Source organism: Parambassis ranga, chromosome 15, assembly GCF_900634625.1.
Source record: "Parambassis ranga chromosome 15, fParRan2.1, whole genome shotgun sequence".
Lineage (NCBI taxonomy): Eukaryota > Metazoa > Chordata > Actinopteri > Ambassidae > Parambassis > Parambassis ranga.
Window position 1 is genome coordinate 17,905,022 of NC_041035.1, and position 15,609 is coordinate 17,920,630.

A 15,609-nucleotide genomic window follows, 5' to 3' on the forward strand; every position below is an offset into this window, starting at 1 on the left:
GCTGGTAAGGGGAAATGCTCTGTCCTCCTGCAGGGAGGAAGGCAGGAATAGCAGCTGGCAGGCAACAGGCAGACACAGCATCTCAGAAATTCACTTCTCCCCTACACACCCCCTTCCGCTTCTCCGACCGTATCCACCTTTTCTCCTCCTCCCAGTTTGTTCTGTGTCTGTTGTCTGAATTCACCAGAGAGCAGAAAGCTGTGCTGCCTCCACCCATGCCACTCTCCAATCTCTATGACAGAGGAGCAAAGTGAAAGAGAAGGGGGTAGTGGGCACATGAGGTGAGGGGGGATGGAGAGTAATCAGCATCCCTCTATGTTGTTGCTAGGCAACTTTTTCTGCATATGACAGCCTTGAGTGACAGCAGACCTCCCTTCTGAACAAAGATGGAAAGTTGAGGGAGGGAAAGGGGAGCGGAGCAGAGAGCAGCACAGAGATAAGCTGTGATCCAGCGATTCAGGCAGAGACACATGGCTGCTTCAGGCAGTCAATAAGAATGTAACATCCAGAATCATTTTCCAATAATGGAGTTGAATCAAAGCGACTGGACTTGTAGGATTTTCATTTGCCTTGCTTCAACCTTATGAATGAAAATGACGTCTCTCTGCTTGACCTGGTCAGTACTCACAACCAGATACAACCGAGAACAACAAATATTTATTGTGTCCAAATTAACAACCCTTAATTTCCTGTGACAGTAATAATGAAGCAGCGCAAACTGGGAAATTGTTTTTTTTAAGCACACACAACAAGGATGTCTTATTTTGTTTATATTTTGCAGATCTGAACGTAGTCTCTCATTAACCTGTGAATCACTACTCCTGAAGCACAGGCTTCGCCACCACAACTTAGAAACGATACTTTGACAGAGGTTGGCAGACACCAACAGTTCCGGCTCTGTACATTCTGCGTGCGGCGCAGATGACATGCTTCATCCATAAGACACATAATAATGCGGGTTTCTGATGATTGCAGGGGCTAAAATTAGCACATGAATAATAATGACTGACCGTAGAGCTGTTTTTCATTGGAAGTTTGGCAGAGGAGAGTGTGCAGGGTGCCAGATCAGGGGTGCTGCACAAGGATGTGTGCAGCAGGCGTTCAAGAAGCAAAGGAAAGTTGACATTGGAAACCATATCGTTAACAGCAGTACGGGCAAAGCTGCCAGTGTTTTTAGATGACCGCAGAGGATGCCAGATGTCTGCACCACAGCTGGCTGGGGAAGTGGAAAGCATCACGACGAAAACACAGGCAGTAGGACAAGAGTTAAAACCATCTGTGTATCAACCTGTTGACAGGCTGTAAGTATCCACAATGAAAGTCTACTACACCTACAAGACCGGGAAAAAAGAAACACATGAGATAATTTAAAAGAGAATATTTTTCAAAGTGAAGTCCGTGGCCATCTGGAGCATATGTTCCAGTAGAGCAACTTTCTACTGTAATTAATGAAGTTCTCCAAAGGGAACAGTCTGATTAAGTGAAAACTCTTCTTATTCTCCACAGGCAATGTTTCCAGAGCACAGAGAGAAATGGCTCTGACAGAATTCCTGAGAACTAGGCAGCCCTGGTTTGTCATGCAGCTGGCACCTCTTTTATGGAGTCACTTTCAAAGCTCCCACCCCCCTACAAGTGGCATCAAAAACATCTGTTCCCAGGGCAGCCACCCACATGAGAGATTGCCCAGTGCTGCTGGCAGGATGGCCTGCAGATGTAGGCAACTACCGACATGCAAATGTACATGTAAAAAAAAAAAAGACCCACACAGCCGCACTGTGACAGTTAAGAACACAATATGATAAGAGTCACAAAGGAGAGGGGGAAGAGAAACAAAAAGAGAGAGGGGAGAGAGGGACTGAGGAACAATCCCTGCACCGAAACATAAAAATAAGATAAAAGAAGAATGAAATAAGCAAGAGAAGCTGAATAACAAGAGAGGATTTTAGTGGAACAGAAGCACAATAACTAGTCATTCTGAGGCCATATTGAAGGATGTGCAGTGGTACTTGAAATCCCTGGCAGCAGACCAATTTGACCTCCATCCTGTTCAAAGCAGTCCCGTTAGTGGAGGGGCCTGGTAATGTCTGATGAAGTAGCAGTAGCGGGGCTATATTAAGGCTGCTGTGACCATTGCATATGAGATGCACTCTGCTAGTGCTCAGAGCAGGGTAAAACACTGTGCATCATTAAGGGAAGTGTGTTTAAGTACTGTCCACAGCCCTGTAAAGAGACTGCGAGTGAGGGAGAGTGGATAGAGGGAGGCAATGGGAAATGGTCCGAGTTATTTCCATTCCCTCAGCCCGTTTATGGAAACATTATGGGAGCAAGGTTCAGTTCTCACGAAGGAGGCAAAGATTGGGAGCGAGTGTGTAAGAGTGAGAGACATGAGAAAGTGAAGGGGTGAGTGAAGGAGAGAAAGGAGGAGGGACTGCAGAAATGCTGCTTTTAGCTGTTTTCTCTGGAAAAGACCTTGCTCTGTGTGTGTCCTTCATTGTGTGGTTCTCCCTCTGGCAAAGGCCACAAAAGCCTCCATTTATCTATCCCAAGCATCTACCCTTATTGAGGAAAGGCTCTGAAAGGCAGGCAGCCATCACATGTGCCAGGGTGACATGGCTTTTCCCTTGTTAACACTTTAGTCTTGCACCCAACACAATCTCCACCAGAGTGAGGGATTACTCCAGCCAACAAATGGAGGAAAAAAAAAAAAGAAGTAGTACATCTGTTCTATATATTTGCATTTCTTTGGTTGGGATCACAATGCACCACTTGACTCGTTGGAAAGCGAACATTCTCAGTCAGGCATGAGAAACCCACCCCATCAATGAGGCCCTTTTCCAACCCCTTTAGTTTCTTTAACGGCGGTAACAGCACATCACAAGGAGTAGCTCGCACAAAACACAATCTGTCAACCGACAGGCAGATGAGGGCCGGTTCATTCACGATTCGCTCTCATCAGGTTCTATTTACTCCGGAGTAGAAAGGGGGACCAAGTGCAATTTTAGGACATTGCAATGTGTGCTATTCAGCAATCTGCAGCTCTAATTGCAGACTGAGAGGAATTTTCTACATCTCTAGCATTGAGGCACAACAGCTGCAGCTGGCATGGCATGCGATGGGCGTGTCTAAGGGAGGTGTGGCAGCAAGGAGGGTGTAAAAGTCTAACCTCCCACCGAGAGCCACCCACACCTTTGCATAAACACACACAAACGTACACAGTGTTACATTTGACAACCTGTCCTTTTGTCTGCCTAATGTACAATGACACACCACATCATCACGAGGTCTCAAAATTTGCCTCGCTCTTTCCTGCCGCTCATCATCACATCCTTGATCTCACGGTTTTAGAGAGGATTCAGCTGCACACTCCAACACATACACACATCCCATTCCTCCAGTCAACAGGTATTTATATGTGAAGATACTGCAGATGAGCCATAAAAAGTGTTGATAGGAGGAAGACACATGAATGTTTTTGCTCTTTTTTTTCCCCACCACATTACCATCCCCCCCTCCCTGAATGCTAAATGCAGAAAAGCATCCAGGGAGATGAGTGCAGATGAATTCAACTCAATTCCTTCTGACAGGAACCAAGTGCACTGATCCGACCTGACGTGAGGGGTCTCCAGTGATCGAGGGACCTTTGACCTTTAGAACTGATTGAGGCCAACGATCTGATGAGGTGCTTTTATAAGAGGGGGGAAGGGTCTGTAAAAAGACCGGGGGGGGGGGGGGGGCTGGGTAAGAAGCACACTGTCATCAAGAATATGGTCCTACTGCACAGCTTTTCCTTCACTGAAGTAATTTGACATTAATATTAATGCGATTCAGAACGACATTAAAAAAGAGCAGGGTTCTGTTATGTACTCTGACCTCACTTACACAGAGATCAGGCAAAAAGATGAAAAAATGTACACAGGAAGGTTTTTGTCCTCAATCACAGCGCTGGTCTAACTTTACAACTGCATGCCAAATATAAGCACAGATTTCCCTATAACTCTCATTTCCTTATCTCTTAACTGCAGCCGGCTCTGCAGAATGTCACTGAGATGGCACCCGCACCAATCGCTGGCAGCAGAATAACTCGCACCAAGTTTAAAAAAGGAAAGTCTTGTTTTCATTTCGCTCGATTGCTAACGTTACATCCAGCGGGGTTTGATTAGATGAATGAGTCCCCCAGGCTGGTGCTGTAAACAATATCATAGTCAAACTGTCTGGTTAATGTGAGATACAAATACTCCTCTGGCACTTTGTTGAAGTTTGTCGGGCAATGTTTGTGCCTGACCTTGAAGTGTTTGTTGAATTCTTAGGATTATAATCATCCCTAAGGAAACCACAGACAGTAATGCTATTCAATATTAAATCAATAAAAAGTACAGTCCAGCGTGAGGCTCCTGGGGCAGAATCCTTTGAAGTAGAGGCACAAGACTAAGCAGGTTTCTTTTATTTTTCAAGAAAACTGTGCTTTGTTCACATATTTACAACAACAAAAAAATTACTGTGTTGGTGACTAATCAATAGTGAAGCAGCAATTCATGAAGTCAACAAGAAGAAAGCAGCAGGGAATAACCCGGGAACTGGCTCAGCGTGAGCAGGCAGGAAAGCAGGACAGCTCCTCAGAGACCACAGATTCTGACTGCTTTTCAGTGGAAATTTATCAAAATGAAATAACAAATTTCTCTCTTAACCCTCCCTCAGATAACGTTAGATATCACCACCATGAGATAACAGAGCTTTGCATGCTGAGACGACAAGAAGCTAACGTTCTGTGTTAAAAAAGTGATGTAAAATATCTATCAGCAGGTTGGCAGCATGCTGTGACCTCTGACCTTTTGGTGTTTGTGTGTTCCTCCCAAACACAGATTATCTTGACAGATGAGAACGGTGTAATTATACAGCTGCTCTTGGTCAGATCTACAGCACCTGGCTGTGTATCCTGCAGTTGTGTGTTCATTGTGTTTTGGCTAAAGCCCACCACACAGCTCAGTGCTGAACTGTATGTGGCCCTACAGTGCTGTTTACATTTCAAAGAGGTTCCAGTGGCTTCCAGTAAACATGGCCTGGGGAAGGTAAGCACTGAATGGAGACACAATGTAGCTGTTTGGCATTGTAAGCATTACATACACAGACACTGATAGAGTGTCTGGGACACTGTTTGTCTGTGTTATGTAATCTCCCTTTTCATTGCTCTGTCTTCTTTTAAACCCATATAAAGTCTAGCATTCAGTAGTGTGCCCCTCTAGTTTTGGATCCCACAGCATCCCACCCCCCTGCGGCTAACCTCTAAACATCCAACAGCAGCTTTCAATACACTTGGCTGAAGGAGGGGAGGAAGGGAGCAGCTGATCTCCTCAACAGTGACAGACAGTGTGATTACAGAAGCAAGAGAAAAGAAAAGAAAAAAAAAAATCAGGCCACTGTCACTCCAGATCATTATCCTCTGTCAACAGCCTTTATAAATCGCATAAAAGGAAGGCTAGTCAGAACGATGCTGCAAAGAAAAAGGAGGAGAAAAAAAAAACAAGTGAGATGGAATATACTACTCTAGCTTTGAATTAGCTCTGCTTGGCTGGGCCGGTGCTCCTTAAACACATCATCCCGCCGCTGCAGCCCAGAGTACAAGGAAAGGCCGGAGCGACTGCCGGCCATGCACAGTTCAGCCCCTTTCTGCTTCAACTAAAATGTTTTCCCATACACACACCAGTAACTCCAGTATCTCAGGCCTGTCTAAAATAGTCACAGGCTACTTTGTCTTCACAAGCAAGTTACAAGAATAGGCCAAAGGCGACATCGTGTACGGGCATTTTTGTGCTTCAGTAAAGCAGCTACATCGTCATGTTCCAGTTTAATCGGGTGCATAATTCAAAAGTACAATCTGAACTGAAAGGAGGACACTACATATCTATATTGATACAGAGTTTTAGCCCCACCATATCATGTATTTTCCAAATTAAGCTACAGATAATGAGCAAAAGCCTCCTGGTTCATGACTTCTTTATATTTTTATAGCTTTCCGCAGCTGTCTAATAAAATCACACGGGCAGAATAACACACCACTTTGAAATGAAGTGAAAATAAAAGTGCAAATGTTTTGTTATATTTTAGGGGATTCCCACGACATCTAAACTCATTATCATGTGATTTATGGACCAGTGGAAACACAAACAAGAACAACATCCTCCACCCAATATGTCTCATCAGCACTTTAAAAAGAAACACAATGACAGGCTGCAGACTGTGACTACACTTTCTAATTTGTCTCATGTCAGTGAGCTGGCAACATGAAAGGAACCAACAGCAAAACAGACACTTTCTCACAATTGATAAAGGACTGTTTAGGAGAAAGTTCCTTCCTGCAAAAAAAAAAAAAAAAAAAGGCTGATAGCAAGAAATCGTGCACATTCCTCACTGTGAGCAAAGACAGGAACACAAAACAATCAGAGGGGTGATATTCAGCTTCACTGTGTACGTCTTTGTGCTTGTTCCCTGCTACTGAACTGAATTTCAACAGCATAGAAGCACTGCAGTGCGCCGGTGAGGTTAAGTGAAGGATACTGGCCCCAGCAGCAATGCCTCGGTGGTTCACACACACACACACACACACACACACACACACTAAAGCTGAGCACTTTATGGCACATCTGTCACGGCTCTGCTCCATTTGAGTTGTTAATTACAATCATCCTCTATCAGAAACAAGTCGGTGTACTTTTACTCTTTAAAACAACTCATCCGATGACTATTTGCTCCTTGGCTTACCCTGACAGTCAAGGGCGCAGATGTTTGTATGAGGGGGGTTTTGTGCCACATTAGCCTACATTTTAAGACTAGTTAACAACACCTTCAAGGTTTGACGTGACTAAAATATATTAAGAAATGAACAATCCTTCATTTCTTATTAATTTAGGAAAATCCCACATAAAACCAACAAAATTACCTCATCTATTCTCTGAACGCAATCTCAGATTAGCCATGCTGCTTGAATGAAGATGGATGGGATTTGTGAGACAGAAAAAAAGGGTCACAGAGGTTACTGGAATATTACCTGCAAAGGAGTGAAAATTAGTGTAAACATCAAGGTGTATTAGTTTCACCACTGCCGAGCGAAGCCAATGAATACTTGTGATGATGTGAGTCATTTGTACTCGCTAACACTGCAGAGAAAAAGCAGGATTTGTAGCTCATAACATGAGAAATACGGTCTTTTTTTAAAGGCGATGCATGACACGTACACCGAGTTAAACAGAGAGAGAGACAAAGTCAACAGGGGCCATGATGGCATGCAGTCTGGAATCTAGCTGTATCGTCCACACCCACTCCTGTCCATCTATTCAAACAGGCCCTTTCTTTTTCGCTACAGTAGGAAGGAGGTATGCACGGCGGCAAATCCCTTCTTATCTCTCACTGGAGGTTGGCCGCTGCTGCTGCAGAGGTCACTTGTCCCGATTGTCTTTGCCTGCTGAGGGGGACGCAGACTGAGTTGACCCCATGGGTCACTGCTGGTGCTTGGATTCGGTGGCCGTTGGGTTAATGACTGGCCGGCTATACGTTGTGACCGAATGACAGACGAGTAGACAAAACATGTAGGGAGGGGTCAGCAAGTTTTGGTGGCCTTTTCTCCAACATTCCTGATATGGACACTAATGAGTCCCTAAGGGAACAAGGGGTTGCAGACATAATTCATCTTGGCAAGACACATTTCCCTATACGCTTCACTGCTGCAAATCCATAATGCATGACTGTGATGATTTTTGTGAGTGATATTATTATGAGTGATTCTCCTCTTTTCACGGATCTGACAACTGCTGTTTGTGATGCTGATAATACTCCTCCATTACCAACTGAGAAGACCCACATTCCACTATTGTGTCTGGCATCTGGAGGATTAACGATTTCCTTTCGGATGAAACACTATCCTTCAGTTATACGTCTGTGATGTCTGTCAGGGTGCATCTGTAAGCCACTGTCAGTACAACAAAAGATCGTGTAGCTCCGTCTGTCAGTCATATATATATATAGGATGGAGCTTAGTCCAGACAACCATGTGGGGGTTTTACGGGTCATGTAAACAGCACGGTCAGTCTAAGCGGGTCATATCATGATGCTTATTGAGTAGAGGAGTATTATCCAATGCATTGAAAAATGCAATATGGCAGCGCTTATTCACAATGGATGGCCATAGATAAGCATATACCATCCAATGCTGAAGCTGTGAGATGCATAATCTGTTCCATTAATGGTCTAGCCATGCATGAGCAGGCAGTGATAGCAAAGTTGGTCATCAGAGGGCTCAGCTCTTTAACCCTCTCCCTGCCCTCACATCCCACCTCCTCCTCCTCCTCAGTCCTTCAGAAGTCTGACTGTGTGTCGCCAGAGGTTGACAGGGTCTTCACCAGCGATGGCATGATCAACATTTGACTTCTGTCATTACACCATCTGCTTCATCCAGCAGCTTCGCCTCAAGGCATGGGGCTGATTTTTCACTCAAATGTGCCTGGCACGACAGCAAGCCGCTGAATGAGCAGCACAAAAATGGTGGGAAACGTATCAGATGCAGGGGATGGGCTGGTGCAGCAAGCCATGCGTTTGCACCGGTTTTACTCCTATTACATATATACATACACCAGGATCACCAATTCCTTGACAAAAAAGTGTTAAAAAGTCTCCCATGCCTACAAAAACACATCATGTTAAATGAGGACATTCCCCAGTTAATGCTTTTAAATAGCAGGTTTTACTTCTGACATTGTCCATCTGTGTCAGATCTACTTAAATTACTGCTAGGGGGGGCTTAAACGCATCAGTAGGGTCAGATAAACAGACTACAGATCTACAAACAAACTCACAGAGTGGCACACAAGGGCAACAATACTGTACGTCTCCATGAAACACACCACAGGCCGTTACATCTCATCTGTGCGTATCACATAATGAGAGGAAATATAGAACCTGGAGGCGCCGTTGGCATCTTCGTGTGATTTCATGAAATGCATGCTGACATAACGCCAGCATCTGTTAAACATGGCGTCTTAACACCATTACATATGAGAAGTCGCATTATGAGGGCACACAAGGGATGATGAACGATCCGGAGAGAACCCAACACGCCGATCTAGACACAGCTAGTATAGTTTTAACATTTCTCATATGGTTTTTCGCTTCAAACATGACTCTCTTATGTGATCACCATATTTAATATATAAAGGTTTGTTTCCATTCTTTGTCTGTTCACATCCTTCCTCAAACCACAAACATCCATCACAAACAGATCCCTCACGAAACAATTCATAAAATAAAAAAACATCATCCTAATGACTTCATCTCTGCTTTCCCTGAACGGGCTTAAACCCTTCCATAAATCTAGACTGCAATCAAAACAAAGGCTGACAAAAAAAAGACAGGCTCTCACAACAGGAGCAGGCAGCATGTGATCCCCTGTCTGCTGGTTGGTTGGTTTTGAAGCAACAGGATTTGGTTGGGGAGACCTATTGTGGCTCCTGGCTACTCAGCCAGCCAGTGAGTGAGCCAGCCAGCCAGCCAGCCGGTCAGCTGGCAGACTCCAGACCAGGTTTCCTGATCCTCGTCACATGCATGGGATGTGGGGTCTGTTGAAAATGAGTGAGCTACATAGTTTGGCATGTTAGAATAAGGAGAAACGCAGCAACGTGGTCTGAACCCAAGACCTTCATCTGCATTTTTTCCTTCCAGTTTTTCTCTGAAACATGACTAGTCAGCACAGTAGTAGTAAAGCACCGTGGGAACAGAGATAAACAAGAGGGATGGATCATGAGACTTCCCCTAGATACGAGTTCAGCCACTACTATTAAGTAATTTGTGTGTTTTACGGTAATATTTCTGTGTCACAAACCAAAATAACCGCTGTAACTCTAGTTGGGCGTCTTCGAGGTCACAAGACATCCTAAACAGCTCTGCAATGATAACAAGTGGATATGGCCTGTGGGCATGTCACAGGAAGCCGTTCCTCCTCTAAACCTGACAGGTGCCTCATTGTTCAGCTGAGCACACATTGTGCACATAACTTTATTTTTGAAAGACATATCTATCCGGCTCAATTACCCATTGTCTGGTTAGTCATGCAGAAGGCGCTGTTAGAAATAAATGAGAACATATTTCTTCTTCAGGGCCCTCTCTCTGCACCCAATTGATGGTGGAATACAACAGATCTCTATTCAAATTAAGATTGAAAGACTTACCCTGGCAGTGTCATTATCATGGCTGCTGAGCAGCTCTCCCTGTAGGAGTGTACTGTTGGCAGCAGCTGAGATGGGGCACCTCGCAGCCTCATTTTCATCTACATTAGGGAAGATCTAGTCTTTTATGCATCTATCATCCATCTTGACAGATTGCCTATGTCCTCTTCTACACTGTAAAAAACACACTCAGACTTTCCAACAAGCCAGGAAGCAAATAAATTAAAGATTATAGGTCAAGTAATGGTGCAAAGCCGTAATGAGAAAAGGCACCAACGCAATTGGAAAATAGGTTAACTAACAGAAAAATGATGACAAAGACAATGAGCAGATTAATGAGGTTGTTTTTCGCTGATGTGCTGAATAGCAGCACATTTTTTACACATCACTACAGATGTCTTTATGTCCATTCAGGTTAGTGGACAGCTGAAGGATCGGCTCAATTAATGTGCAGACTAATGACAGCCGAATTCAAAACCAGCATGGTGTTAAAGGGGAAAAGAAATGTTAACTGTTATAACAGGCAGTGAACATACAGCAGTTTAAAGCATCTAAAAACACTCCTGTGGCTAAATAGTTCAGCACAGCCCCATGGAAAAGTAATCTTTCCCAGGCATAAAATCCTGTGAAAAATAATGGTGTCTTATTGATTTTAACGCTCCAGGAGCAGAAAACTCAGTATGCTTGATCTGTTCAGATGGGAGCTGTAAACCCAAAAAAAGGAAATAAATTACACAGATTGAAAATTAAGCAGTGGAAACTTACACACATTTCCACTTAGCAGCACCTAGTTTGTTGTTAGTCTGCAGCAGCAGCTTCACCAACCGGCACAGGACTGGGCCCTATTTATTTCCCTTTATTGGGAATTTACAGGCTAAACTTCCTGCAGGAAGGATATGGTGCTGGAAGACAAACAATATTTTACTTACGCTCCCCAGAGGAGTATACACAACAGTGTACGCTGAATAGGCCACAGAAGCAACCAGCAATAATGCAACGCTGTGTACAAGCACACTGCCAGAGAGTATTTATGGAGAATCTAAACAATTATGATGTTAGAGGAAACTGGTCTTTGTCTGGACACACTAACAAGCTCCTCCTGCTGCAACACGAGTAAAGATACATCATATAAACACATAAGACAGAGCGATATAAAAACACATGCCTCAGGAAAACTGAAGAATATAAAAGGCCTGGGAGAGATTTACCTACAGCAGGCGTGAGAAGGCTTTATCATCACCCACCATCAGCTGGACGGTGGTGCCTTTGTCGCCCCCTATCGGTTCAAAAGCAGCACTACACACTAAATAAATCCATTCAAAAATATTTCTGTGCAAATTAACCTCATTGTCTCTGCACACAACCAGATGTAACACACTCAATATGATCATATAAAATAAACACAACAAAGAGACGTGTTGTTTTGTGTCTTCAAGACACAACTGAACGTGTTGTGGTTGTTCCAGCCCACAGCGTGGACTTCATTAACAGACAGAAATGTAGGCTATACATAGTCTCCTGCTGAAACATCATGTCCTCCTGCTATTTTGTGTCCCTCGGTCAAATTACAGGAGCCCCGGGTGCCTGAAAGCAACTTTCTCCCCTTTTGTGTGTCCACTGTTACCATCGACATGTCTTTGAGTGAGTGAGTGAGTTTGAACGCGTCTCGTGTTGAAGCGCTCCCCCACTTCCAGCCAACAGACCCACTTTCTACTTTCGATGTGGAAAAAAACACACACACACACACACACACACCAACACCCACACGGCTTACCTTACAAAGCCAGCGGCGTCCTGTCCAGGCTGGTAATGCTGTTAGTTATCCTTTTAAAGGGTTAAAAAAAAGCAGTTAACACTGTGGCAGTAGTCGCTCCCACATCTCTCTCTCCGGCAGTCTCAGCCTCCAGACTGAAGTAACACAGAACATAGCGATATCCATCCAGCACCTATCTCAATGATGACAACACGAAGGGGGGGGGGGGGGAGGCTCCGCCCACCCGACGCAAGTCCAACTCACACTGTGCTGCGCTCCTTTCACATATTATTACTAATATTACTTTTAAACACAAGTTTCTGTGTTTATATTCAGTATGCCCATCATCACGCTGCAGACTAAAGGCGAATACTGAGTCTGTCATCTAAGTCCGGTGGCCTCCTCTTACCACAGGACTATTTTAGTTTAAGCCCAGTAAGCCCCACAGTGGCACCATCTGGTGAACTGCAGAGAAGTTCTTACCCCAAACTACCTGAAGAAATTGTTCTCCTCATAATTATTTTCTTTATTTTTTACTGTTTTTCTTTTGATGACATTTGTAGTTTTTATGTCTTAATTAGTTGAAAATTAATATACACGCTTTTAATTTTCTGTATTTACAAACATAAACAATACACATTCTTTAGTCAAACATTATCAAACAAAAAAGGAATATGTTGGTTTTAATGCGTGTTTTAGGTGTTACAAACCTGAAACTACATTTCCCATGTATCCCGCGGCACTTGGTGACGTAAAATGCTGGCGACAGCTGTTTCCATGGCGCCCCTGAAAGCTAAAGGATCGAGTTTTTGGATTAGCTAGCAGCTGGTTAGCTAGCTTTGTTAGCCTTTCAGGATGTCGGGACAACAAAACAGCGACAACAACGAGACTCTGTTCTCATTTCAGCTTCTTGTGGAATATATCCAGGTCGATAAAAATGATAAAGTTTTCGACGAGCTGGCTCTTGCAGTACGACTACTGGATTTTCCAACGCTGCTAATTTATCAGGCACAGCGTAGCAGCATCAACCAGTCCAAACAGAATGAAAACAACATGAGGGGAGTGTACGCCTTTAACAGAGGCAAGTCGTGTTTCTTCAAAATGAATCTGAACTCTCTCCATGTACATCTTTCTGACACTCCTCTCTATGCAATGGTGTTAGATGTGAAAGAGGAGACTCCCAAACTAGTGGGCTCCTCTCTGGTATCTCTGGCCAAAGCCATGGACAGAATCAAACAGGATGTGACTGAGCGTGGGCTTTCTACTCCTTCTTCTCACACAGAAAGGGGGCTTGTTGCTATACGCAACCTTGCAGGGGAGAAGATTGGAGTAATATCCCTGAGTTATAAACTGCTGTTTCTAGGAGCAAGTTTACTGTCGCATATCACAGAGGGGGTGGGTTTAAGACGTACAAGTGTGCCCAGAGGACAGCGAGGACAAGTCAAGGAGAAAAATAAATGTATGGATTCAATGCCTGTTGGGAATGAGGCTGCGTATGTTCGCTCACCCACATCAGACAAGTCTGATGTAAACATCCATAACAATGGAACACCTGCAGAGATCATGTTTAATGATGAAACGCAGCAAGATGATGATGCTGCTGAACACAGAAAGAAAAGGGAGAACATTTTTGAGGAGGATTTGTCTGTGTTCTGTCCTCCTCACCTTTACTACAGTAATTCTGCAGAGGAAAGAAGCAAAACAGACGCCGGAGAATACAAATCAATGCATCTAGACTCTTTTACATTTGAAGATTCCAGCGCTGAAGATGAGACAGATGAAAAGGAAGCTGGAGGTCCAGCTCCTCCGGTGATGAGCCAGAAAGTGAGAGTCGGTGCCAAAATGCCACACAACCAAGAAACAAGCAGCGTGGCTCCGAACGTCCTCAGGGAATCCTTGCAACAGTTGCCTCTACTCAATGCGCTGCTTGTTGAACTGTCACAGCTGGGTGGCCAGAACCCACACCAGTCCTTGACCGTCCATCCCAATCTAGCTTGGATTTATGGACCATCTTCCTCAGAGGTTTCAGCAGGACAAAGAAAAACACCACAAACCAAATTACCACAGAAAGCTAGGCCGAGGATTAGCCCCCGTCTGCATACACCCAGACACTGTTCTACACCTTTAATAAGGGCTCCAGCTGCTAAGGAGTCAGATGCAAAAGAAGAGGCTTTAACTGAGAGGAAGGCTGCAAGTAAGCCTCACAAGACAAAGCTTGTGGTTGGAACAACTAAAACATTCACTCTAAGGCTGAAGAAGAACTCTCCTCTCAAAGCAAAACATCGTGAGTGTGTAGAGCTACTGCAGAAAGAAACACAGGCAGGTACAGTCAAAGAGAAAGCAAAGTCACGCAGCATATCCAAGAAGTCCAGTAAAAGAGAATCAGTATCAACTCAGAGCCACAACCTCAACGAAAATATTGAGACAGTGATTCAAAGTGTCACAGTGGACTCTGCATTACAGGAGACAGTCACACTAAAACAGAAAAACCAGAACAGGAAACTCCACAGTAAACACGACACAGACCTTCAGAGAGTTCCAGGACAATCGTCCTTTTCTGAAAGAGACTTGAGATTTATTCACATCCCCAGTGTGAACAGTGACAGTGTTCCCCCAGGCAAAGACAAGAATGAGCATCACAGAGAATCAGATCAATCAGCGTCTGAACCTGACGGGGACAGAAGGGGGATTGGAAGCACAGGAAGCAGCAGACACAGCAGCCGAATGTCTTCACTTTCAGTCTCCAGCAGAGAAGGAAATGAGGAAGTAGACTATGCTGATGACTTTAACAGCCTTGAGCCCAGTGATGCCTGCTCTCCTGACCCCGTGAGTAGTCCTGAGCTCTCCAGAGGCAAGACTCTAAAGTCTCCTGTTTGGCTGGACTCTGACTCTGATTCTGAAAGCGTCCAAAAGAGAGCACCTCCTCTCCCGGTTCCTGTCAAAGCCTCCAGCTCCCCGCAGCATGCTCTGAGGAGCACACACATCATCCGACCCCGAACCCACACCTCGGCCCTCAGCTTTTCCTCAGAAGATGGAGACAGAGACAGAAGGTCTTTACAAACATTACACTCCAGAACACAAGTGAAAGCAACTAGCACTGAGAGCTCCAGATCATCACCAGGCCGGAGGAGTGTGTCGGTCAAGAACATCAGCCCCGTTCGCAGACTTTCTGCAGAATCAATATCCTCCTTTGAACCTCTGGTGGCAGAGGAGCTGGAGGATGAGCTTGGATCTCTGGATTTTAGAAATGAATATCAGCATATCTCTCAGCTAGTAGCCAGCAAGCTCCCAGGGTACACTATGTAGAGATGAATACATTTTTATTTTATTAAAGAAAATGATTTTGTGGAAGCATCTGGATAATTTTCTGTCTTAATCAGTCTGTTATTACTAAGCTGCTATAGATAATTGCATGAAGTGTCTCACTGTGAGTCTTTTAATAACATATAAGAGGATAGAGAATCTCTCTATGCACACGATTTATGCAAATTGTATTTACCATAGCTCTTCAGCAGATTTTCTAAGCTGGAAATGTCCAACAGTAGCTCATCATCCCAGGTTATTTCCTACACACACACCACCCAGTGTGTGTTATTTCATTTATTTGAAAATAGGTGTAGTGTATTTTGCATAACAGTAGCATATGAA

At 44.2% G+C, this 15,609-nt stretch overlaps 2 protein-coding genes across 5 annotated transcripts in view; one reads left to right on the forward strand and one right to left on the reverse strand.

Annotated features, from left to right (window-relative positions):
- Positions 1-12,121, reverse strand: part of LOC114446963 (signal-induced proliferation-associated 1-like protein 2) — a 74,613-nt gene extending 62,492 nt beyond the window's left edge. For all 4 annotated transcript variants that reach the window (XM_028422884.1, XM_028422883.1, XM_028422882.1 and 1 more), the window contains exon 1: positions 11,983-12,121. The gene's annotated coding sequence lies outside the window, so the exon portion shown is untranslated. The remainder of the gene's footprint in view (positions 1-11,982) is intronic.
- Positions 12,122-12,758: 637 nt separating this feature from the next.
- Positions 12,759-15,267, forward strand: map10 (microtubule associated protein 10). Its single transcript, XM_028423605.1, has one exon. The coding sequence runs from the start codon at positions 12,817-12,819 to the stop codon at positions 15,265-15,267; it is 2,451 nt and encodes an 816-aa protein (XP_028279406.1). The 5' UTR covers positions 12,759-12,816.
- Positions 15,268-15,609: the final 342 nt, after the last annotated feature.

Bases quoted from the DNA above. Each gene is read 5' to 3' on its own strand.
- map10 (XM_028423605.1), top strand. From the start codon at position 12,817: ATGTCGGGACAACAAAACAGCGACAACAACGAGACTCTGTTCTCATTT.